The sequence below is a fragment of the Canis aureus genome, chromosome 13 (assembly GCF_053574225.1).
Source record: "Canis aureus isolate CA01 chromosome 13, VMU_Caureus_v.1.0, whole genome shotgun sequence".
Classification (NCBI taxonomy): Eukaryota; Metazoa; Chordata; class Mammalia; order Carnivora; family Canidae; genus Canis; species Canis aureus.
Genome location: NC_135623.1, coordinates 30,544,493 through 30,568,362, shown reverse-complemented (window position 1 = coordinate 30,568,362; position 23,870 = coordinate 30,544,493). Strand labels below are relative to the sequence as shown.

Sequence of the window (23,870 nt, the reverse complement as noted above, 5' to 3'; positions counted from 1 at the left end):
AAAACAAATAAAATCTAAAAAAAAAAAAAAATCCAGTATTAAATTTAAAAGTACTCCAAGAATTTTTATTTTTGCCCTTAATAACTTCAAAATGAAATGCAAAATCAGACCAAAAGTTTTTGATTAATAATGCTAAAGTTTTAATTGCTAGACCATTTTTAGGATGTTTTAATCTTAGTATAGAATTCTATTTCATAAGGAAATAGGTTTCAAGAAAGAGATTATGAGATTTGTTCCTGATAATTTGCTTAGGAAATTTCATGTAGTTATTTGTTATAACAGTTAAGGTATTTAACAAATTAATGGATTTCTATTTTTAGAGAACAAAGAATCATTGCTTCCTTCCACTTCTTATTTATTTATTTTGAGTTTCTAAATAGGATACTAAAACCTAATTGGACAGAAATTAATTTAAAAGAGAATTATATTCTTTGGTGTATCTTTTAAATTGATTGTCCTTAGGTTCGTAATCACTAATACATTTTTTTTTTTATCCCTTTATCTATTCACCCTTCCTCCTATCCACCTCCCCTCTGGTAACCACCAGTTTGTTCTCTGTATTTAAGTCTCTTTTGTTTGTTTTTTCTCATTGTTTGTTCTGTTTCTTTAATTCCACATGTGACTAAAATCATGTGGTATTTGTCTTTCTCTGACTGACTTACTTCACTTAACACTATTATAGGTTCTTTAGGTCCATCCATGTTGCTGCAAATGGCAAGATTTCATTCCTTTTTATGGCTAATATCCCATTGTGGCCACATATCACATCTTCTTTATCCATCTGTGGATGAACACTTAGGCTGTTTAATTATCTTGGCTGTTGTAAATAATGCTGCAATAAACATAGGGATGCATATATCTTTTTGAATTAGTGTTTTTCTACTTTTGGGAAATACCCAGAACTGTGATTACTGGATAATATGGTAGTTCTATTTTTAATTTTTTAAGGAAACTCCATACTGTTTTTCACAATGGCTGTACCAATTTGCATTTCCAAAATAGGGCATGAGGATTCCTTTTCCTCTACATCCTCACCAACACTTGTTTCCTGTGTTTTTGATTTTAGGTATTCAGACATGAGTGAGGTGAAATCTTATTGTAGTTTTTGATTTACATTTCCCTGATGATTAGTGACACTGAGCATCTTTTCATGTGTCTGTAAGCCTTCTTTGGAAAAATGTCCATTCAGTTCTTCGGCCCATTTTTAAATTGGATTACTTGTTTTTTGTATGTTGAGTTGTATAAGGTCTTTATACAATTTGGATGTTAACTCCTTTTTTTAAATTTATTTTTTATTTTTTTTAAAGTAGTGGTTTTAATACAGATTTGCAGAGACTTTGCCAAATTAAACTTTTCAAACATTTCTTCTCCAAAGTTCTGCCTCTGACATTCTTTTTTAAATTTTTTAAATTTATTTTTTAAATAAATTTATTTTTTATTGGTGTTCAATTTGCCAACATACAGAATAACACCCAGTGCTCATCCCGTCAAGTGCCCCCCTCAGTGCCCGTCACCCATTCACCCCTCCCCTTCCACCACCCCTAGTTCGTTCCCCAGAGTTAGGAGTCTTCATGTTCTGTCTTTCTGATATTTCCTACCCATTTCTTCTCCCTTCCCTTCTATTCCCTTTCACTATTATTTATATTCCCCAAATGAATGAGACCATACAATGTTTGTCCTTCTCTGATTGACTTATTTCACTCAACGTAATATCCTCCAGTTCCATCCACGTTGAAGCAAATGGTGGGTATTTGTCATTTCTAATGGCTGAGTAATATCCCATTGTATCCATAGACCACATCTTCTTTATCCATTCATCTTTCGATGGACACCGAGGCTCCTTCCACAGCTTGGCTATTGTGGACATTGCTGCTATAAACATCGGGGTGCAGGTGTGTTAACTCCTTATCAGACATATAGTTTTGTGCTTTTTTATTTCAAAAATAATTATGCCAAATTGTTTTCTTCTTGTCAACTGTATTAAAATGTGAAAACATCATTAATAGTCATAAAAGCCACACATGATAATAAACAAATATAATGAAGAAATAAAGAACAGTTTTGTAAAGAAGTACATTTTATTTATAAGCTTTCCTGTACCTTAGTAGAAACAGATATAGAAGTAAAGTGCATTTTATTTTATTTTTTTAAAGGTTTTATTTATTTATTTGAGAAAATGAGCAAGAGAGAGCACAAGCTGGGGGGAGAGGCAGAAGGGGAGGGAGAAGCAGACTCTTCACTGAGCAGTGAGCCCAATGCTGGATGCGGGGCTATATCTCAGGACCCCAGGATCATGACCTGAGCCAAAGGCAGAAAAACCGACTGAGCCCCCCCAACCCCCCCAGTAAAGTGCATTTTAAAGTAGGATGTTTATGACATGCTTCTGGGTCAAAGTTTCTTTTTCTATACACACACACACATACACACACACACACACAGATCATGGGTCCATGGTTTGCAAGGTACTGCACAATAACTGATATTTGTAACTGGGGTCACAAAGTACTGATAAATTGTGTGATAAAAAGAAAGTCTGTAATAAATGTTTTGAAATAGATGAATACTAGAATGTGAACTTCATGAGCATAGATTTGTTTGTTCTTGAAATTTACTGCCGCTTCCTTAATATGAACACAAGATGCTTAATAAGACATATATGGAATGAAAGAAATGAAATTCATAAAGTAGGAATGAATTAGAGCAGGGAGGAAATTATCTGCATATAAAAATGTATTTCTACCTACTTGGATAAATACTGTTCCTTTTTCTTTTTTCTTTTTCTTTGACACGGTTCCTTCCAAGCCCTATATGCTCCGTTCCCAACCTAGTAGGAAACAACCATCTCGCATTTCCCATTTAACTCCTTGTTCCTCCTCCTCTGTTATTTATTTCCTTATATAATTGATGTAATGTTGTTTCTGGTTTTTACTCCAAAGATCTTTTGATTCCTTCTTCTTTTGTTTTAAAGATTTTATTTATTTTTTTCATGAGAAACACACAGAAAGAGGCAGAAACATAGGCAGAAGGAGAAGCAGGCTCACAGGCTCCCCAAGGGGAGACTGATGTGGGACTCAATCCCAGGACCCCGGGATCACAACCTGAGACTAAGGCAGACGCTCAACCACTGAGCCACCGAGGCGCCCTGATTCCTTCTTTCACTAAAATTTTAGCGTCATTTATTTGAGCAAATTAATAATCCAACAATCTAGGTGTCTTACCACTGTCCTAGGACATCTCTCTAGTCAGATTGTCCTTATAACCTTTTCTCCATTTCCCCCATCCCTCCAAATAAATTCTGTATAGTTGTTCAAGCTGTTTACTCATACTTTTACTTCCTAACGTAACTCATAAAAACATTTAAAAACAAATTACTGTCTATCTTCTTTGAGAACATTACTGTTGGGACATGTGGGTGGCTTAGCGGTTAAGTGCCTGCCCTCAGCCCAGGGCATGACCCCGGGGTCCTGGGATAGAGTCCCACATCGGGCTCTCTGCATGGAGCCTACTTCTCCCTCTGCCTGTGTCTCTGCCTCTCTCTCTGTATATCCCATGAATAAATAAATACAATCTTTAAAAAAAAGAACATTATTGCTTTAATTTGCATAAAATGTCACTGGATTATACCTTTACTTTTTTACACTAAAGTCCTTTGTGATTTTGTCTTATTTCTTTCTTGGGGCCCCAAGCGCTGTGGCCAGTTTTTTTTCCAGGTTCATATTGAATAACATTGTGTCATTACTTAATATATACTTGTTCTGTGAATAAAATAAAATTCTTGATATAATCCTTCCTTTGCACCGGTTATATAGAATGGAGAAAGAGAAAAATTTGACAATGGTAACAAAATCCAAAGAAGATTGATACGTGAACACATTAGCCAAAGATAGGATTTTGAGAAGTATACTAATGTATTAGGCTAAAAGAATAGCATCTATTCTGGATCTGTGGCAGAGGGAAAGGAGCCAGGGCAAAACGGTGATGACATTTCTGTGAGTTTCTGGCATGGCACTTTTTCCATGAATACTGTCAAATTACAGGACCAGGCCTATGTCCATACAGAAGGGATGCATGCTCCTCCTACAGAAGGCAGTGCAATGAGCACGGCAGCAGGTGGGCATTTCTATCTTCTTCAGGGAATATTGGAATAGCAAATAGTAATATAATATAAATAGTTATAAAATATGTAATAATATGCATTATAATAAACTAAATAGATTTGTTTTCCTGTCCCAGACAAAACTAGTTGCAATAATGTATTGTAATCATATGTAAATTTAGGTCTCTGCAAGTTATAAAAATTATACACAGAGTATATGATACTAATGGGTATCTAATGTGTTACATATAGCCCTGGTTACTAATATTTTGATCTCTGACTCCCCTTAAGGATCTCGAACTATCAATATTCATCTAAAAAGTGCACTTGTGCATATATATATATATATATATATATATATATATGCAAATTTTGCATATAATTTCAGGAGATTCTAGAACTTCCTTTTTTTAGATTATTTATTTATTTATTTATTTATTCCTGAGAGACACACAGAGAGAGAGAAAGAGAGAGAGAGAGAGGCACAGGCAGAGGGAGAAGCTGGCTCCATGCAGGGAGCCTGATGTGGGACTCGATCCCTGGACTCCAGGTCATGCCCTGGGCTGAAGGTGGTGCTAAACTGCTGAGCCACCGGGGCTACCCCTCATTCTAGAACTTTCTAAAGCTCCTCTAGGACCACATAGAGAGCTCGGACTTCCAAAACAAGAACTCATGTTCTCTTTTTAGCTTGTTCTGTCTCTTTCCCACTGTCAGCAGCCATAGTCCTTGGAAAGCCATTATTTCAACCTGTAACCTCCTTAAGCCATTGTGATTCGTATTCTATAATTATTACTTCAGTGAAAGTTCCCTTACTCAATAGTCTAGCAATATCTTGTTTCTAAATACACGGGTTGTTTTCCATTTTTAAATCTTACTTGATTTTTCAGGAATATCTAACACTGGTCACTACTCCCTATTTCTTGCAATTTTTTTAAACTTGTATCCGTAACATATACCCTCCAAATTTCTCCCCCTATATGCCTATTTCTTGCTAGAACCATTTTGTAAATATTACTGTTCACTGAGATTCTGGAATTCAGCCCTTATTTTATCTAATTGTACACTTTTCATCATCAGAGTTGTTCACTTCCATGGTTTCAAATACAACTAATGATTTCCAAACATTCATCATCAGTCCAGATTTCTCATCTGATAGATTAGCTTTCCCAATGTATTTTGAATATCTCTGATCGGATGGCTCACAGTCAGATAATAAATGTCAACATGAAAGAAACTAAATTCATTCCGTTTTAAACCAAATACTCTTCCATTTTATATCTCACTGAAGAGTGATTCAATCTTCATATTTTAACCTAAAAGAGCTTTCTTTCCTTCTTCCTTCCCAAATTTTAACCTGTCCCTTCCAAAATATGTTTTACTTCTTTTTGATTTTCTTTTTTCTTTCTTTCTTTCTTTCTTTCTTTCTTTCTTTCTTTCTTTCTTTCTTTCTTTCTTTCTTTCTTCTTTCTTTCTTTCTTTCTTTTCTTCTCTTTCTTTCTTTCTTTCTTTCTTTCTTTCTTTCTTTCTTTCTTTCTTTCTTTCTTCTTTTGCTTGCTTTCTTCTTTCTTTCTTTCTTTCTTTCTTTCTTTCTTTCTTTCTGAGAGAGAGAGAGAGAGACAGGAAGAGAGAAAGAGAGAAAGAGAGAGTGCACCTGTGCCTGAGCAAGGTGTGGGAGCGGCAGAGGGAGTTGGGGAGAGGGGAAGAATCTGCAGCAGGCTCCATGCCCAGGGCGGATCCCACATGGGCCTCATTTTCACTACCCTGAGATCATGACCTGAGCCCAAATCAAGGCAGCTGCTTAATGAATGAGCCACCCAGGAGCCCCCTTTTCCTTGATTTTAAACTTTCCTAGGCTCCTTCACGATAAATTTAAGCTCTTAAACAAGAGTCACATGTTCTTTCGTGTATGGTTCATTCTCTTCTCTCAGCCTGCCTCAGCCTCACAGAGAGGCCAAACTGACACTGTGCCCTGTTCCGTATGCCAGCTATAGTTTACCTGCCTCTGGTTATTTGCCATTGCTGTTAACACTTTCACACCATCCATTTATGATTTATTTAGTAAACCCTTCTCTTCCTCAGCTCTGATCTCACAGAAACAGATTAGATGGTTCTTTCCTGTGTTCCCATATCACCTCCATTTTCTCTCTTATCACATTGTGTGACTCCTGACTCCCTACGCAGCCAGTTACAAAATGATGCATGGACACCTAGAATTATGAATACAAACTCTGTTTATAAATGTATAATATCGGAAACCCAAAGACTCATTTTATAATCCCCAAAGTAAAATCGATCGGGAGAGAAAATGAAAAGAAAATAAAACACAGATGTATATTGTAACAAATGTTTGGTATGGTAAATGATTGCTAAAATAAAATAAATATGCACACTTGCATAATTTCAAGATGATAATGAGCCTCTACTGCCAGCTTGCCTGGAGTCCAGATTCTGGTTCCTCTATACAAATTTAACCTCGACCCCGTTGCAGTTTGGCACCATTCAGTGATAGTTGTCTGCCACAACTTACATACCCATAGCATAATTTTGGGTTCTACAGCAGAGTGAGACCAGAGATTTCAGGGAACAGCCAATTGGCTGGCACCTGGTCGGTCAGGATGAGGTTTTGTTGTTGTTGTTCCTCTCTCTGCTGCATCAACCTTCCACACCGATGGTGTGGTTACAGAGGCCAGACTTGAAGTCTGAGCTAGAGTTCAACAGGCAAAATACACTCTGGTTCAATGATACATACTCGTTGAGCTACAGAGATGTGGGGACAAATGCACCTGCCTGATAGAGGTACCACTCCAATTAGCCTAATGAACAGCCATGGGTTTTATTTGTGTTACTTAAGCAGAGAACATATAGGGCCATAATTGAAGTCACCAGCGGATAGCCAAATAAAGACTTTGCGGATGATAATTTTTCATGTCTATCTATTGTATCCTGAATACTTACAGGCCCTTGTATCTTTATTCTTACATATATTTACATACTATAAGTATATAGTTTCCTGGTGTCTCATAAATAATAGGTATCCGGATCTTTCCATCCCTTTCTATGTTTAACACAAGTATAGTCTGTTTTCTAACTACTTGCCTTCTATCTAGCAATGCCCATGAATTGCACCCAGATCCAACAAACAGTTTACTTACCAGCTCCTCATCTATTTTTTAAAATATTCTAAGATGCTTTGCCTACATTTTACAAACCAAAAACGTATTCATCTAACAAATAGAATATTTTCAATAGCAAATGTGCATTTCACAAAAGTACCCTGCTCTGGCTGATTATATTTGCTAAAAACTGCTTCAATAATATTTTTCTTACCATGTGATTTTGATGCTCCTCCCATCGAGAAGTGAGGGTCTATATCTTTCTTTCCTTTGAAATCAAGTGGGCTTGTGACTGGTATCCAATGATAAAATATGGTGAGAGTGACACTATTTGACTTTTTGACTTTCAAAGCTGGGTTATAAAAAGTGAAGCAGGGACACTTGGGTGGCTCAGTGGTTGAGCATCTGTCTTTGGCTCAGGGTGTGATCCCGGGGTCCGGGGTCGAGTCTCACATCAGACTCCCTGCGTGGGGCCTGCTTCTCCCTCTGCCTTGTCTCTGCCTCTCTCTCTCTCTCTGTCTCTCATGAATAAATAAATAAAATCCTTTAAAAAATAATTAATAATTAAAAATAATAAAATAAAATAAGAAGTGAAGTGGCTTCTTCTTCTGTCTTGTTCACTACTTGCTTTTGACTTCTGCTGTGATAGCTGATGGCTCTGGGGCTGCCATGCTGTGAGGAAGCCCAAGCTATCCTGTTTCACAATGCCACATGTAGAAACCATAAGACCACAAAACAGGAAGGGGGTGAAGGAAAGGGGATGAAGTAGAGAGCGAGAGATACCTCCCAGGTCAGCCCAGCTGCTTTAACAGCTCTACTCTTCTAGGTCCAGCCACTGTCACATTTCAACCACATGAGAGATCCTAAGCCGGAACTATCTAGACAAGAACTTCCCAAATTCCTGACCCATTGATACCATGATAAATAAGAAAATGATTGTTGTTTTAAGTTACTATGTTTGGGCATGATTTTTTACTCACTGTCACATGCCAGAACACTTGCCATTTCCCTACCTTATCTTGACCTCCCTTCCACATCTCACCTCTCCACATTCATGAGATACGAACCTGATTCCACCCCATTTCAGATTGAACAGAAGACAAGGGCCAACTGCCAAAGACATCATACAGAACTGCCATTTCGAAGAGAGTTTTATACAGGCTTAGCTTATCTAGGGCTTATTGTTATTAGATTTTTCTTATTAATTTAATATTGAAGATGCTGTTTTCTATACATAGTCCTTCTAAAATCAGACATTTGTATTCTTCATTATTCTATGAATCTTTAAGCTATATCCAAAATGAGGATTACCCATATCATTTATTTTCATTGTTTAATTTACTATCCGTGATTGTTTGCCCATGTCTCTGAATAAAACACTAAGAAAAGGCTTTCACACTGGTGATTTATTTCCCAAGGATTTCTCAGCAAAAGAGCAATCACTGAGCTCACTTCATCCAGTTTTTTTTTTTTGTTTGCCAATTAATTCAAAGAAATATTAGATCGGTATTAGTGATGTCAATAATCAAGGTAGTTAGGTAATTAGAAATAAGTTTGAGTCAAATGCTGAAGGGTTTATATTTTATAGAAGTTGAAAAGTAGGTATCACAAGTCAAACAGTAGATGCCTTGCTTCTTCAGGTGCTTGGGTTGGAAAATCCAGGACTTACTCCTAATGAGTTTTATTTTACTTACCTGTGAGATTGTTGTTAGATGAACACTGGGTGTTATACACAACTGATGAATTATTGAACTCTACATCTGAAACTAATGATGTACTATATGTTGGCTAATTGTAAAAAAAAAAAAGAAAAAAAGACTGGTGTTAGAATAGTATTCCCAGTATACTATTCTATGATTCTTCAATGATAAAGCGAGGCTCCTTGAATTTGAGCAGAGGCAAAAATGAAAACCTTCACTATGAGGTTTTATGTTAGAATCAATCTCTTCTCTAGGTGAGAACAACTGCTGAATATATTTAGGATGTTTCTTCGCTCTTGATATTTTACCTCTATGGGGTCTAAAGAGGAACATGAAAGATGTTTTCCTATAAAATGTTAGTTTTCCATTTAAAAGGAGAAAAATATTTCTGAAGTCATTACTATTTTAGTTTATTGCTCTTAGATTTGATGTCAGCACTGACTGATGGAAAATAAAGTTCCCTGGAACTTGTCTTCTCATTATATTTTGACTTCACACATTAACTAGTAGTTTTTGCTCTTCTTGAACACTAAGATACTCTTACTTATGAGCTGAAATCTCAGTGACTATTTGTCAAATTGCTACATTTTACAGTAATCCCATGTAAATGCATAAAGGCTGATTAATGTAGTCTTTACACAACAACTTACCTTGTGAGAATTGGTGCTTTTACATTTGTGTGGAGGCACAAGAGTCAGCAGCAATGTGCTTAGTACAGCTCTCCTCTTCTGTAGTTTGCTATTTTTAGACAGGTAAGAAGAATAATGTGTAGCATTAACATAACAAGAAACATGAAACATACATAATAAACAATGCTTACTCTTTGTGATCATATTGGGTATTAATTTTATGACATTTTATGGCATTCCATATATTTTTTAATGTATGCATAACAGAAAATTTAAATATAGCATATTGTCTGCTTGCCTTTTTTTTTTTTTTTTTCCTCTGCATGCCTTCTCTTTCCACTAGGTTCACAAACAATATGTGGAAGAACTGGTTAAGTTTTTCCAAAAGCCTCTATTCTTCTTCCAGCTTTAAACCTAGACTATTTTCCCAGCTTTTCTTGTAATTGGATATTGCCATGTGAGTTGTTCTCAGCAGTAGAATTTGGAGGAAAGTGTGTGTTACTCTTGGACCAAGGATTTTAGAAGTGGGTATGGTTCCTCCACCCTATCTTTTTCCTTTTGCCGTCTGGTTGTAATATCCAAGGAGACAGCAGGGCCCAGATAAAAAAAACGGTGCCTAAATTACCGCGTGAAAGAAAGTATTCCACTGATCAATTCTCACCCTGAAATATCGAGAAAGTGAAGAAAGACTTCAATTGGGTTTGAGTCATTTTGCATTTGAGTTGGTTTGTTGCTTATTCTAAGTAGTACAATGTAGTAGTATTGTGTGGTCTTCTTGAATGAAATAAAATAAAATTCACATTCCCACAAAACTACAGGTAGAGTGTATGAGGGGAGTCATTTTCTACCCAAATCCATCTTAAAATTTAAATTCAACAATAAGCATAAGTGCAGAAAATGTCATTTAATTGTTTTAACAATGTTAAACTTTTGTGAATACAGGCAAAATATTTTCCTCGTGAATAACTATATAGTTGAAATGAGGTGATACTGAGGTCGACTCATCTATTACAACTAATATTACGTTTTCTTTTTTCATCCAAATTATCCTTGCACTTAAAAGATAAATTACCGTCACGTACTAAATCTTTGTTGTTGCCATGGCCCATGCTTCTTTTGTGCTCCATCTCAGTAACTTAATCTTTACAAAGCCATCCTTGATTTTAATAAAAAAGCATTTTTAATTATTATTACTAAAGAGTAGTTGTATGGCACCCCAAACTTGAGACAGCATACAGACAAAAGGTCATATTCAAAATAAAATGTGCAGAAGGAGCATTAGTAAATTAGTAACACTGTATGCCTCTGTGGACTGAATCCCTTCATTGATGTAAGGCACTAAGACTTATCTCATCTTAATCATTGGTCCTTGGCTATTAAAAACCAGAAGGAACAGATGACAACTTAGCAGATTAATTGGTTTTATATTTGTTGGAGAGACATTTTGCCTTGAATGAATCTGGGTCTGTACTTTTTTTGTTCCCAAATTTCTTCGGATTTACTTAAGCAGTGGTTCTCAAGGTGGGATGCTTGACTCCGTGGTATTCCATTACACGGGATCTGATCAGAAATAGAAGTTCTCTGGTCACACCACAGACCTACTGAATCTGAAACTCTTGGGATGGATTTGAGAAATCTGTGTTGTAACAAGCCTTCTGGAGATTCTCTTACATGTTAAATCTGAGGGCCAGTAAGCCAGAAGAATTGGTGAAAGGGATGACTCCTCCTTACTCGTGTGAATTGGTTGATGTAATGCCTTTGGCAAAACTGCTGCTTAAAGGTGTCCCTCAGTTTTGATAGAAAATGTTATTTTCCTTTGAAGTGCTGTGAGTGGTGAGAATATGAGAATGCATAGTGTCGAAGCTGAGAGTAACCATGAAGACTATCTATCTCTTCTTACTAAAATATTTTTTTACTCATGACTATTTCCTGCCTTCCATTATCAAATTTTTCCTTTCTACGATCTCAGCTACCAGGTATCCTTTAACTGTGTGTCAGCCACCTGTGGGGCTTATCCTTAGAATCAAAACTTTTATTTGAGGTGTGAATGGGAGTCAGGCAAATCAACAGTCTTCTTGGAAATGGTCACCACATCGGAAGCTGTAGTTGGCAAACGTTGATCACTAAGGGAATTAGGACCAAGGTTTGATAAGGAAGTTCTTTTATGAGGAAACATATTAACTGTCTTCAAACACACGAAGTTTCCTCGTGTATAGAGGACATTTTATGACTTCTGGGCAATTCCAGAGAGTGATAGTTAAAAGAGGACTGATATCTGATTAATATGCAAAAGCTATCATTAAATTAGGTCTATCTGAGTATGGACTGGGCTGTGTCATGAGTTGATGAGCTTTCTGTAGTTAAGAGTAGTTAAGCCACATCAGAGGGTAGGTTTGGACCCTTGTTGCTGAAAGTGTGGTCCCATCTGGAAGTTTTTAGAGGTACAGAATCTCAGGGTTTACCCCGGTCCCAGTGGATCAGAATCTATGACTTCACAGAATCCATCGGTAATGTGTATGCACCCGATGTTTAAGAACTGGTGCTTTAGGGGACACCTAACAAATCACCTAATTATTCTTATAGGATTAGGTGGTGATGCAGAATTTGAAAAACAGTCTAGAAGAGAAGCGGGTGGAAATGCATGAGCTTGGCCTCGTATCCCACTGTGGGGTCGCTAACGGCATTAAACGCTACTCCAGAAGAAAAGATTCTTTCCTGAATGTTGTACTTAACTTGAGTGAGCTGGTGTTTGAGTCCTATTTCTTCAGTTAGCTCCGGGCTCTTTGTGTCACACCAAACACGAAACACGCCTTTGGGATTTCTTGCACCGCACCTGCAAGGTACTGGCCCTAACCCTCCCCTTAAACCCAACCTTCAATCCTCCTCCCGGTTCCCCCCGTCCGTGCCCTCTACCACCAGCTCCCCGAAACTGGGAATCGCTCCTTCCCCCCACTGCAAGGTCCCCTTTTTGTTGAGAGTAGCTCCGGGTTTTGTGTCCTGCGTCCTCCCCGCGCCGGGCGGGATGGCTCCGTGTGCACGGGCAGCGGCGGCGGAGGGGGGAGGGACAGGTGAAGGGACGCGCAGGTGCAGGGGGCCCGGGGCCGGGGGCGCCTTCTAGGGGGCACCCGTCGCCCGCAGCTGCCATGTGCTAGGGCCGGGGCTCCTGGGCACACAACGCTCCGCGCCCCGGCAGCGCGGGGACGAGAGCCGGGGAGGGGGCGACAGCCACAGGCGCCACCACCCCGCCCCGGGCCCGGCAGCACGGAAGCGGCTTCGGGAGGCCGGGAGCGCGCCAGGCCCGAGGCCCAGCAGGTGCCCGCGCGTCCGCCCCCCGCGCAGCCCCGGTACCCGCGGGCGCGCCCTGCCCGCACCTGCCGCCCGGCCCCGAGGGTCCCGGCGGGCGCGTGTGCGTGAGGACAGCGGGGACGTGATTACTTCAGAATTTATTTAAGGGCCGGTGGAAACCACTGCAGCGGCTTCCAGGGGAAGCCCTGGTTCCAGGGGAAGAGGTGGTGGCGGCTGCCAAGGAGGAGGGAGGAGGAGGGGGGGAGGAGGGGGAGGAGAAAGAGGGGGAGGGGGGGAGGAGGGGAAGGAGGAGGAAGAGGAGGAGGGGGAAGAGGTGGGGGAGGAGGAGGAGGGGAGGAGGAGGAAGGGGAGGAGGAGGAGTGTGAAGAGGTGGGGGAGGAAGGGGAGGGGGAGAGAGAGGAGGGGGAGGAGGAGGGGGAGGAGGGGGTGCAGCGGCGGCGGCCCCGGCCCGCGGCGGCGAGGAGGGAAGATGCTGCGGCCGCGCTCCGGGCCCCGCAGGTGGGTCCCCCGCCGGCGGGGGCGGGCACGGGGCGCCGGGCTCCCCGGGGGCTGGGAGGAGGCCCTGGGCGTGGGGGCGAGCGCTCGCCCTTCTCCCCCAGGTGCACGGGACGCCCCCCACCCCCCCGCGCAGAAACGGTCCGGGTCCCCGAGGGGACCTGTGGGGCCCCCCACGCCCCTTGAGGTCTCCGGCTCCCGACGTTACCGCGCCCTCGGGGAGGGCGGCCGCGCGCGGAACTTCTCGGCAGCTCGCCCCTCCTCGCCCCTCCTCGGCCCTCCTCGCTCCTCCTCCCCCCCCATGCCCGCGGCTGGAGGGCCGCCCTCGGGGGGGGGGTGTGAACACCCCGGAGGGGGGAGCAGCGCCGCCCGGTTAAGTCTCTCCAAGACCGAGCGCGACCCGGTCCCCGAGCCCCCCCCGCCCCCCCGCCCCGGGGCCGCGGCCGCTCGCGCGCGGGGAGTCGAGGCGGCTCCGCAAAGGGGCCGCTACTGCTTTAAGAGCCGCCTCCCCCTCTCCTCCCTCCGACAATGGTCTGAGCCGAGCTCTGCTTCCCAAAGCAAAATTTGTAATATGCCATTTTTCCGATGGGCGCTCCTGCTTGCGGCTGCTGACGGCGCGGCGGGGGGATGCCGGCCCGCGGGGGGATGCGGGCGCCGTGGGGCGCGCGCCGCTGAGCCCTTCTCCCCGGTTGCCAGGGCGACGGGCCGGGAGCGCGGGGCGTGAGCTGCCCCCGGCGTCGGGCCGGAGACTGCGGCTGCCGTTGACCCACCAGGAGGCAGGACCCCAGGTTCCAGACACTAGGTACAGACACTGTGTCCGAGTTCCCAGGCTTCCCTTCCGCTGGGTCATCCCACTATCTCCATCACCATCACCACCACCACCACCACCACCACCACCACCACCACCACCATCACCATCACCATCATTATTATTACTGCTGTTGTTTTTACCAGCCCCCTCCCCGGCCCCACCCCGCCCCCAGGGAAGAGGAGATGCAAATTCCTCCTTGCCAATCACCGGTCCCTACCTTTCCGCCTTCCACCCCCATCCTCTCCCTTCTCCTATTCTTTCTCCACCTCCTGCCTGCTCGGCTCTCCCCGGGCGGGCAGGAGAGAGAGAATCTTAGCGTGCAAATTACGGAGTCAACTTCAGGGTGGTGCTGGTGGTGCTGGGGGTGGGGGGGTGCTGGGGGGGTGCTGGGAGCTGGGAGGGGGTGTGGCTGCGAGAGGACTGTCCAGCCGGGGGGCGAGAGCTGGCTCCGGGCCCTCTGTAAGAGCATCGGGGTGAAGGAAGTGCCCGATGCTCCCCGGGAGAGGGGATGAGCGCATTCCCTGGGGCCACGGGGACTTCGAAGAGTTAAATAGGAGGAGGAATATTCATGTAATGTAATCAGACAATGGCTAGGATGCCTCTTCCCCGAATTACTCCTTGCGGGTTCACGGAGGTGGAGCTGGGGTGCTGCTCCAGACTGGGTCCTTTGAAGAGGGAAACTAACTCCCGGGGATAATTGCATCTCTGCCTGGAGTAGGGTCGAGAGCCCAGGGGTGTGCTTCTAAGAAGGGATTCATGGGCAGGAGAACGAGCCTTTTTTTGCAGCCCGCTCGCATCTCACTCGGTGCTGCTCCAGAGACCTCTATCGCTAAGAAACCCATTGGATCTTGAGAGCCCTTGGGGGGGATGACTCTAGTGGGCATCCAAAACTTTTATTTTGAAATCTGAGAGATTTGGAAGACAGTCAAGGTTATGGACTAGATAAGAGTAAGGGAGTTGGTTTTCCTGGTGTCAAAGGCTTCAAGCTCAATTGAAGCACCAGGATCAATGAAACCAACCAGGTATTTTCTTCTTCTTCTTCTTCTTTTTTCCTTCCCCAACAAAAATAAACAATGTCTCTCCCTAGGTCTTAAAACCTTCCGTAATATATTGAACAGGGCATCAACATTTAGGAAGAGATAACGTAATTCCAATTGACTTCGGGGAGGGGTGCCGAAAAGGCAGATATCAAAGAGAGCTGTTAGGATGTCCTTCCTGGTTTTTCAGGAATTGTGTGGTGCTATACAATTTTTAATACTGAAAATGACTGTGGAGGTTGCAAGTGGCATTTGAGACTGAAGTACGCTAGCGGGGGAATAGCTTCTGGAAGTTGCCTTAGATGCTGTTTGTTCTCTAAGAGCACCGGTGTTTAAACTCTTACTTTGAATATAAGATTTTTGATTGATTTTAATATCTAAATCTGCATTTAAGAAGTAGGTTAACTGTGTTTTCAGGATTGTACAACTGTTTTGTGATTTATATGCGAATCCGAGTGCTAGTGCAAAAAACTGAGCTGGTTCATGCAGGTGGCCTTTATTTTTGGTAGAAATTTATTTTTCCTCTCGTTTTGATGACTTAAGATTTACTCATTTGGGTTGACCACTGGTGAAGAAAAAACAGATGAATTCATTTTATTTCCTAAGTGACTTTTGTATAGCTTGATTTTTCCCAATTGCATTTGAAGACTTCAGCATACCCACCAGAATTAAACTTTAGGCGTGGAATCAGAATGAATCATAAAGGCACAATATTCTTTCTGCAAAGGTGAATGTTGGGCACTTTATTAAAAAATAAATTCTTGAATTTGTAATTGTCCTTTAAAATTATACTGTTTGATCGCAGTCAGGTATGCTATTGGAGCCTTACCATGGGCTTATTTAAAAAAGAAAAAAAATCATGGATTCTTATCCCTACCTTACAGAAGAGAAAATGTTTTTGAGAAGTTTTTGAGAGGTGATGTGACTTGTTCCGGTTGCAATGCTGCAGGAGTGGAATCGAATCAAGTTGAGTGTAGAATTAATAGACTAGGACCCTAAGTCCCTAAGCTGCTCCTCCTCATAGCATCTTTGGACTAACCTAAAATCAAAGACTAGCTTTTATGCTGATATAAGAGTCTAAAGTTTGTGAATGTCTAATATCTCATGGTGACAATAATTCTTTGTTAGAATTAGGGTCAGGTATTCAGAAGGAAATTGTAGCTGAGGTAATCACTGCAGTTTTGCTTTTCCTTGGAATTTAAAGTTTTTTGTAAGTAATTCAGAGTGAAGATGTGCTACTGGCTTTTTTCCCAAGAAGGATATGGTTTAAAATACAGATTTAAGATTGTTTAAGTAACCCTAAAATGTAAACCTTGCAAGTGTTTTGGCACAAATTGTCACAGTGCTGTCATTTTGCTTTAACCTTAAATGTCAAAAAGAAACACATTGGCTCCTGGTAATGATTTTTTCAGAATGACACAGCTGTTCAGTGTGTGGATTTCATGCATGGCATGTGAACTAATTGTTTTTAATATTCAAACATGTTGGAACATTCCCCCCCACCCCAGTTCTTTTCAATTAATGTAAAGAAAATGTATAACAGTTAGAAAACAGTCTCTTTTTTCCCAGCTTTGTGATAATGTATAAATAAAATTCAAATTGAGAAAAATACAAAAAAATACACTATCTTTTCATCTATTAGGTGTTAGCGATAGTAAGAATGTAAGAATGTACACATGCGTGCGTATGCGCATGTGGGTGCGCTCACATGTGCGTTTAAATACATCTTATGTATTGTTACCTATCTTAGGGTGAATAAGAAATTGAACAAGTTAAATTTTTGCCTTCAGGTAGCCCAGTTTTTTGAGTGATGAGCAATAATTCAAAGTGCTACCTTAAATTATCCTAAAATTCATACCCCTCTTAATTTTTTTGCATAGAATATCAGTCACAAAATACTTTCCTTTTATTGTTTTAGAAGTTTCTCCTACTTGTCAGTGGGCCCTGACCAAATCATTCAGATAATTGAGTTTATCTCTTCAAGAACCCAATGTATATGAAGAGTCACATAAAAGTAATGAACTACTGGGCTGTTAAGTATTGACATTTTATTTGACTATATCACCAGATATATTTTCCCTAAGGACAGGAATATATAGGCAGAAAAATGAATTGACCTTGCATTATAAAACCAAAGAATTGCTCCAGGATCAACAGCCAAACCAGCGTTTCTCCACATCAGCCTTCTGCAAAACCAAGCCCTCTAATTAATAGCTTCTGGCCTTAGTACAACAACTGAAATTGAGATGGGCTTGATTCTTTTTTGAACATAAGATAGAAGATAAAAGAGAAAATGAGACGATTTCTGCCTTTTAAAATGCCATACAGTAGGCCAGCGTTGCATCTTAAAGTCTGTTGTTTACTATAAATCAGATTTGCAAATGATTAAAAAAAATTCTGAATAGTTCATTTTTCATGACTGGAGGCTTGTGATTAACAGCTGAGATGTGAAGTTACTACATTAGCTAATGTAATTTATGGTTTCTGTTTTGTGAAATATTTTGAGAGTGTTAGTTGGTATTGTTTGTATGGAAAACAGACAATGCAGTTCACAGGAACAAAAGAATATTAAGAGTAGTAAAAAAAAAAGAATATTAAGAGTAATTAGTATAATAACCTAAACAAACTTACACACCTTAGTCACCTTCATAAAGCTTATATTTAGTCATCATCACTTTATCTACTCTGTGTAGACTACCTTAACAGTTTAGGCAGAGAGCATACAAAAGCGATAAAATGGGAGTTATAAAATCAGCAAACTTTAAACTGGTTGGTATGATAAAAAGCTGTTGATAAAATCTGAAAAAAAAGTAGGAACTTATTATCATATAAAATGAATACCCAATTATTTGTAGATTCCCTAACTGAAAGAATGAACATTAGTTCCATTATTTAAGTCCTTGAAAAATCACTTACTTCTTACCCATGAAATGCCAGACATTGTGCTCGCTTTTAACGATATAACAAATAAGGGTAAGATGGTGGTTCTAACTGTGAGAGATTTGTAAACTTACAGGGGAAGAAAGGTGATCAACTAGTAATTTGAATAACATATTACTATAAATTGAATTGGAGGAATAAATCATGAAAAAAAAAAACCAAATCTTTGAGAAGTAGGTGAAACCAAGCTGTATTTTGTAGGTAGGAACTTTATACACTGTCAATAAAAGAGAAAGTATGTAGGTTGGAAGAAGTCACAATGAATCCTATTTCACTGAGGTCAAAATATTTAGGGTGGTTGGAGCTGGGGCAGTGGATAGAGGAAAAAACAATTAGGCTAATGAGCTGCAGGGTTTGGTGAGTTGAGGGTCAGGTGGTTTCTTTACTAAGACTTCCCTCCCCTTTACTTCCTTTAAGCAATGATGTGTGAAGTGATGCCCACGATTAATGAGGACACCCCAATGAGCCAAAGGGGGTCCCAAAGCAGTGGCTCGGACTCAGACTCCCATTTTGAGCAGCTGATGGTGAATATGCTAGATGAAAGGGACCGTCTTCTAGACACCCTTCGGGAGACCCAAGAAAGCCTCTCGCTTGCCCAGCAAAGACTGCAGGATGTCATCTACGACAGAGATTCGCTCCAGCGACAGCTCAATTCAGCCCTGCCACAGGTATGCTTCCTGGTAGGATTTGTCCTTCCTATTGCAATTGCAGATGTGATCAGACTTGAATAAGCTTTGCTTTATTTCTATTCTTAGGACTATCTTTTCCCTTAAGTTATGTGATATGCATGGTTTGGTGAGAAAATATAAAAATTGATTGTTAGTTTACATAAAATCTTGCCTCAAATTTGTGGTACATTGGTGATGATGGGTATGAAGGCTGCATTCCTATCTGGTCTCTCTTTTGAAAATTTTATTTGTATTTTTTGATGGGCGTAGAAAAATCACCTGTTGATCAGCATTCAACCACCCAAATATGGGAATAGTCAGTTTTCTCTTTCTCACTCTTTAAACAGTATCATGACATTTGGACATATGCATTTTCCATCTTTAGCTATGTGGTCTGTCTTTGGAAATGATTGTAGTTTGGAATCTACTGTCTAATTATATTTTATCTGTCTTTCTTTAAAAATGCCTAACACCTGCTCAAAAATTCTTGGAATTATCGATGTATCATCCTCTCTTCTCAAAAAACATTTCAACCAGTTTCTTTAGAAACTATTTTAGAAGTTAGAGAAAAAGCAGGAGTTCAGTTTTATTTTCACAAACTGAAAATTGTTAGATTAGGTGTTTTAAAATATATGCTGGTCAAGCATCTCATTTTATAGAAAAATACATCATTTTAAGGATTTTAAGCTTATTAACATACAAAATTAATATTGAGACTCAATATTCTCATTTAATATACAATAGTTGTGTTTGTTTTAGGTATTAGAAAGATTATAGAATATGAATGAGATTTTTAATAGTCACCTCCACTACACTATGTTTTTCTTTTGAATACAAATTTGATTGACCCTCTATTCTAAGGAGAGTATAGAAATGTTGAAGAGTTGACCTCTTTCCGTGAAGTTGTCTTCTGGCAAATATCTTTTCATGAGCATTAAAAATTATATGGTCAAAATTGATAAAATTCTGAATCCAGCTGTGCTATGAACTTGAAGTGTGATGTTGAGATTTTAAAGACTCTCAGAACGGAAAGAATCACCTAGAACCCTCTATCATCCCTATCAAGTAACCCTATAACCGTATATGAAAAACCCCTGTTCCAGCCCTTTTCATTATCAGTCAGTTTGTCTTGTGTTAAGAGTCAATACTGTTTTCAATAACTCTCGCCTGTTGGTACGCTGGTTTGTTTAAATATGCAGAAAGGGTTGATTCATGTCAAAAGACAACTGTCATAATCTTCACCAGTTATTATATTTTTCAAGGTCGACATTTCAGTCTTTACAAGTGTTTTTCATAAGGTGATTTTTGAAAGATCACCCTCACGCTTACTCTCCTTTAAGATTATTTGAGATGCTTAATGGTGTTAAATTGGCTCCCGAACCCTTTACCACTATTCTTTATCTTCTGTGACAAGCATAGAATGGGCAATCATTTTTCTTTATGGATAGAGTGTTTTATTAAAGAGCCTATGATTATATTATACTTGGGGACAAGTTCAACATACTTTCAGTATGTCCTGGGACAGTAGTCACCTGAAGTTTATAATTGAGTTGCATAAATGTGGCATGTGTTTCCATTTTCCCTAAACTCTTGTTGGAAGTTGACTCTTTGGTCCTAGGTGTAGGACTATGCGTATCCCTCCTGCATTATTTTTGTGTATCTTATTCATGCCTGATTCTGTCACTGTGGATCCTAACCCTATCAAAGTGATTCTAAGAATAATTTAAGTGTTTGAGTTCTTTCTCTACCTATAAAAAAATGAATGAACCAGATATTTTGGGGGAGAAGAGAAAACTGGAAATATTTCATAAATACTATATTGTGTAGATAAATCTCTTCTTAAAGGTACAATAATAAAAAAAATTCTAGCAAGGCAGTTGTATTGAACATCTTGATTATAGTAACATCTGAAATTTTAAGTTCTGAATTTTAATTATACTGGTCTGCAATCTCTTGTTCAAAAGCCCTGGGGTCAGTTGTGTTTTAGAGTTCAGAATTTTCTTGGTTTTTTTTTTTTTTTTTTTTTTTTTTTTTGGTATTTGTATGATGTAAATTATGGAACACTTCTCCAGATGGATTCTGGGAGCACCTCATAATTATACATTTTCATATCTGAAGAGAACTCTATGAATATTCCTATTACATGGGAAAAATAAAGACCATAAATCTCTCATGTTAGTACAAGTCTAGTTTTGTACCAATCAAGTTTGCAATACACTTACAAATAAAATATCAGTTTTCAAAGTATATGGGTTTTGGAATTATAGGTTATGTATCATGAATGTACATAACCTGTACATTTAGATGGATTTAATTCCAGAGTCTTTTACAAATACTTTAGTACTTATTTTCTTTTTTTAATTTGTTTATTTATGATAGTCACACAGAGAGAGAGAGAGAGAGGCAGAGACATAGGCAGAGGGAGAAGCAGGCTCCATGCACCGGGAGCCCGACATGGGATTCGATCCCGGGTCTCCAGGACCGTGCCCTGGTCCAAAGGCAGGCGCCAAACTGCTGCGCCACCCAGGGATCCCCTAGTACTTATTTTCAATGTTGATTTGCATCTTACTGTTGTAAATATTTGAGTAACTCTAGCAATCCACAGGTCCTTAAACACAGTGATGGTCCTATTATATTTTTAAAGCAAGTTTTTAATAATCTAGTCTGCACCTTAAGGGCTGTAGGTTTTCTGCAAGCAATAGAGGAACATTCTTCTTAAATTTATATCTTTGAATCTTTTAGACTATTTTGTAAGCAATGTACCTATTCTGTTTGGTAGCATTGCATTGGATACTTACCCGGAAGGAGGAAATAACTATAAATGTGAGTCTTGAGGCAGAAATAAAGCATGTGAAATTGAAAACTACCACAATAACATAAAAATGAAATTATTTTAATAAACGTGGGATAGAATTCAAAGCAGCGTCAAACTTTTTGACATATTATGTATGTATGTGTCATAGAATACTTTTAGGCGTTGGTGATCTGGTGCTTTGCTTTAGTCACTTTCTCTCTGAACATTCCTTTATGAACAAATGTAGTAGCAATGATTTTAACAATCCTAACCATGTAAAGTATTTCGTAGTAGTTTAGTTTTTCATATGTGATTCAGTGTTTAAAGAGTACTAATTCTGTATTGGCAGTCCTGATGTTTCTAAGCTACACACTCAATTTTCTACCTTTCTTACGCACAGATGCATTTTAATGTTCCATAGAATCTTAGATTCAGTGTGCCCCAAACTCCGCTATCCTCTGCCTTTCATCCCTCATCCAAATATGGTTGCTATGCCTTCTCACTCAGATACCAAGAATCCTAAATTCCATCATCATTGGGCCATATTATTTTTAATCTCTTGAATAATTCTCAAATATCTATTCTTTTCTGGGTTTTTTTGCACCTGGTCCCAAACTTCATTCTTTTCCCATATCCTAATATTTCTACTTTAGCAAATGTGTCATGGCACGTGTTTGAGTAATACACAAACGTCATGCTTTTCCAGCCCATGAAACTTGATGATTTTCCAATATCTTTTTCATGCATATTCATCTTTATGCTCATAATGTTCTTCCTCAGTGTCTTTGTCTCACTTCTCATCTTGGCCAAAACTTAATCTTTTCCAGGGAGCCTTCTCTGAACCACTAGGTACATTTCCTCTGTGTTTCTTAGCCTTATCATTTCCCATATTATCATTAAATTATCTATTTATGTGCCTGTTGCCTGGCTTAGACTATATGCTCCTTAAGAACAGTAACATATCATAATCATCTTCAATACTCTGACCCAGCCACTGGAGTACCAGGTCCATGGTGAGGGCTTTTAAAATAAAATCACAAGTAAATGCATATTCATTTGGATGGAGAAGGAGCACCAAACTTGAAATAGGAAGATCTAGTTTGTATTGTGAATCTTTCATCCATCTTCAACTTGAGTCAGGACTTTGGATTTCCATGATACAAAAAGCAGTTACCTCACAGGGTAGTTTGTGATGATTAAAGAAAATAATATAAGCAAAAACTAATTAATTTGTAATCCAATAAATATGAAAACTTATGTGTCTGTTTTATCCAGAATGTCAAAAGATAAATTAATTTCTATATATGTATGTCAGTGAGCACTAGAATAATATACTAGGAATATTGATCAAAAAGTTTTCAATTTTTTGAAAACAGGATGAATATTTGTCAATTACCAATATGCTTAGTAAGAACATTTATTTATTTATTTTTTTAGTTTTTTTATTTTTATTTATTTATTTCTTTAGTAAGAACATTTAAAGGAAAAGTAAGGGAAGTGAGTTTTCCATTATATAAAAGTCCTTATTTGGGCAGCCCTAGCGGCCCAGCGGTTTAGCACCGCCTTCAGCCCTGGGTGTGATCCTGGAGATACGGGATCAAGTCCCGTGTCGGGCTTCCTGCATGGGGCCTGCTTCTCCTTCTACCTGTGTCTCTGCCTCTCTCTCTCTGTGTCTGTCATGAATAAAAATAAATAAAATCTTTTTTAAAAACTCATTATTTATAAAAATTTACAATTTCTTTTTAGCACTTTAGCATATATTGAAGGTCTTCTGTGTATTATTAAATAGTTACATATATTTGTAAAAGGGATAAGGAATAAAAGGAACATAATTGGGCTTCCAGAGAACTCAGGAAATAGAGTTGCTTAGAAAAAAATGTGTAAATGGAGCCAAATTAATATAGTTCCAGAAGTTTATAGACTTCTAGCGGATTGAAGTTCAGCCTATGCTCTTCTTTATAGGCTAGCCTTGAGATTCCTGATTTGTACAAAGGAGAGAGATAATCTAGCAGCATCCCTGGATTTTTTTTTTTTTTTAAGAAGACTAAATAGCGAGACACCTGGGTGGCTCAGTGGTTGAGTGTCTGTCTTTGGCCCAGGGTATGATCCCGGAGTTCCAGGATCGAGTCCCTGCTTCTCTCTCTACCTGTGTCTCTGTCTCTGTCTCTGTCTCTGTCCCTGTCTCTCTCTCTCTCTGTGTCTCATGAATAAATAAATAAAATATATTTTTTAGAAGAAGAATAAATAGGAATCAAATAAGGAGACTAACTGACATATTTGT

At 39.6% G+C, this 23,870-nt stretch overlaps 1 protein-coding gene and 1 long non-coding RNA gene across 18 annotated transcripts in view; one reads left to right on the top strand and one right to left on the bottom strand.

Moving 5' to 3' along the window:
• Positions 1–1,325: 1,325 nt before the first annotated feature.
• LOC144282249 (uncharacterized) lies at positions 1,326–14,493 on the bottom strand. Of its 2 annotated transcripts, none has more exons than XR_013350587.1 (3): positions 14,368–14,493; positions 9,560–9,647; positions 1,326–1,975 (listed from the first exon to the last, which is right to left on the bottom strand). It is a non-coding gene; the product is annotated as an uncharacterized LOC144282249 (long non-coding RNA). The 2 variants fall into 2 exon arrangements; XR_013350588.1 differs by having other exon boundaries at positions 1,326–1,872.
• PPFIA2 (PPFI scaffold protein A2) overlaps positions 13,301–23,870 on the top strand; it is a 475,838-nt gene continuing 465,268 nt past the window's right edge. For 8 of the 16 annotated variants that reach the window (XM_077845653.1, XM_077845643.1, XM_077845645.1 and 5 more), the window contains exons 1-2: positions 13,987–14,141; positions 18,545–18,795. In XM_077845653.1, coding sequence (XP_077701779.1) covers positions 18,547–18,795 — 249 coding nt within the window. In that variant the 5' untranslated portion in view covers positions 13,987–14,141; positions 18,545–18,546. Of the gene's footprint in view, positions 13,343–13,986; positions 14,142–18,544; positions 18,796–23,870 lie in introns of those variants that run through there. The other 8 variants (XM_077845656.1, XM_077845654.1, XM_077845651.1 and 5 more) reach the window with 3 other exon arrangements.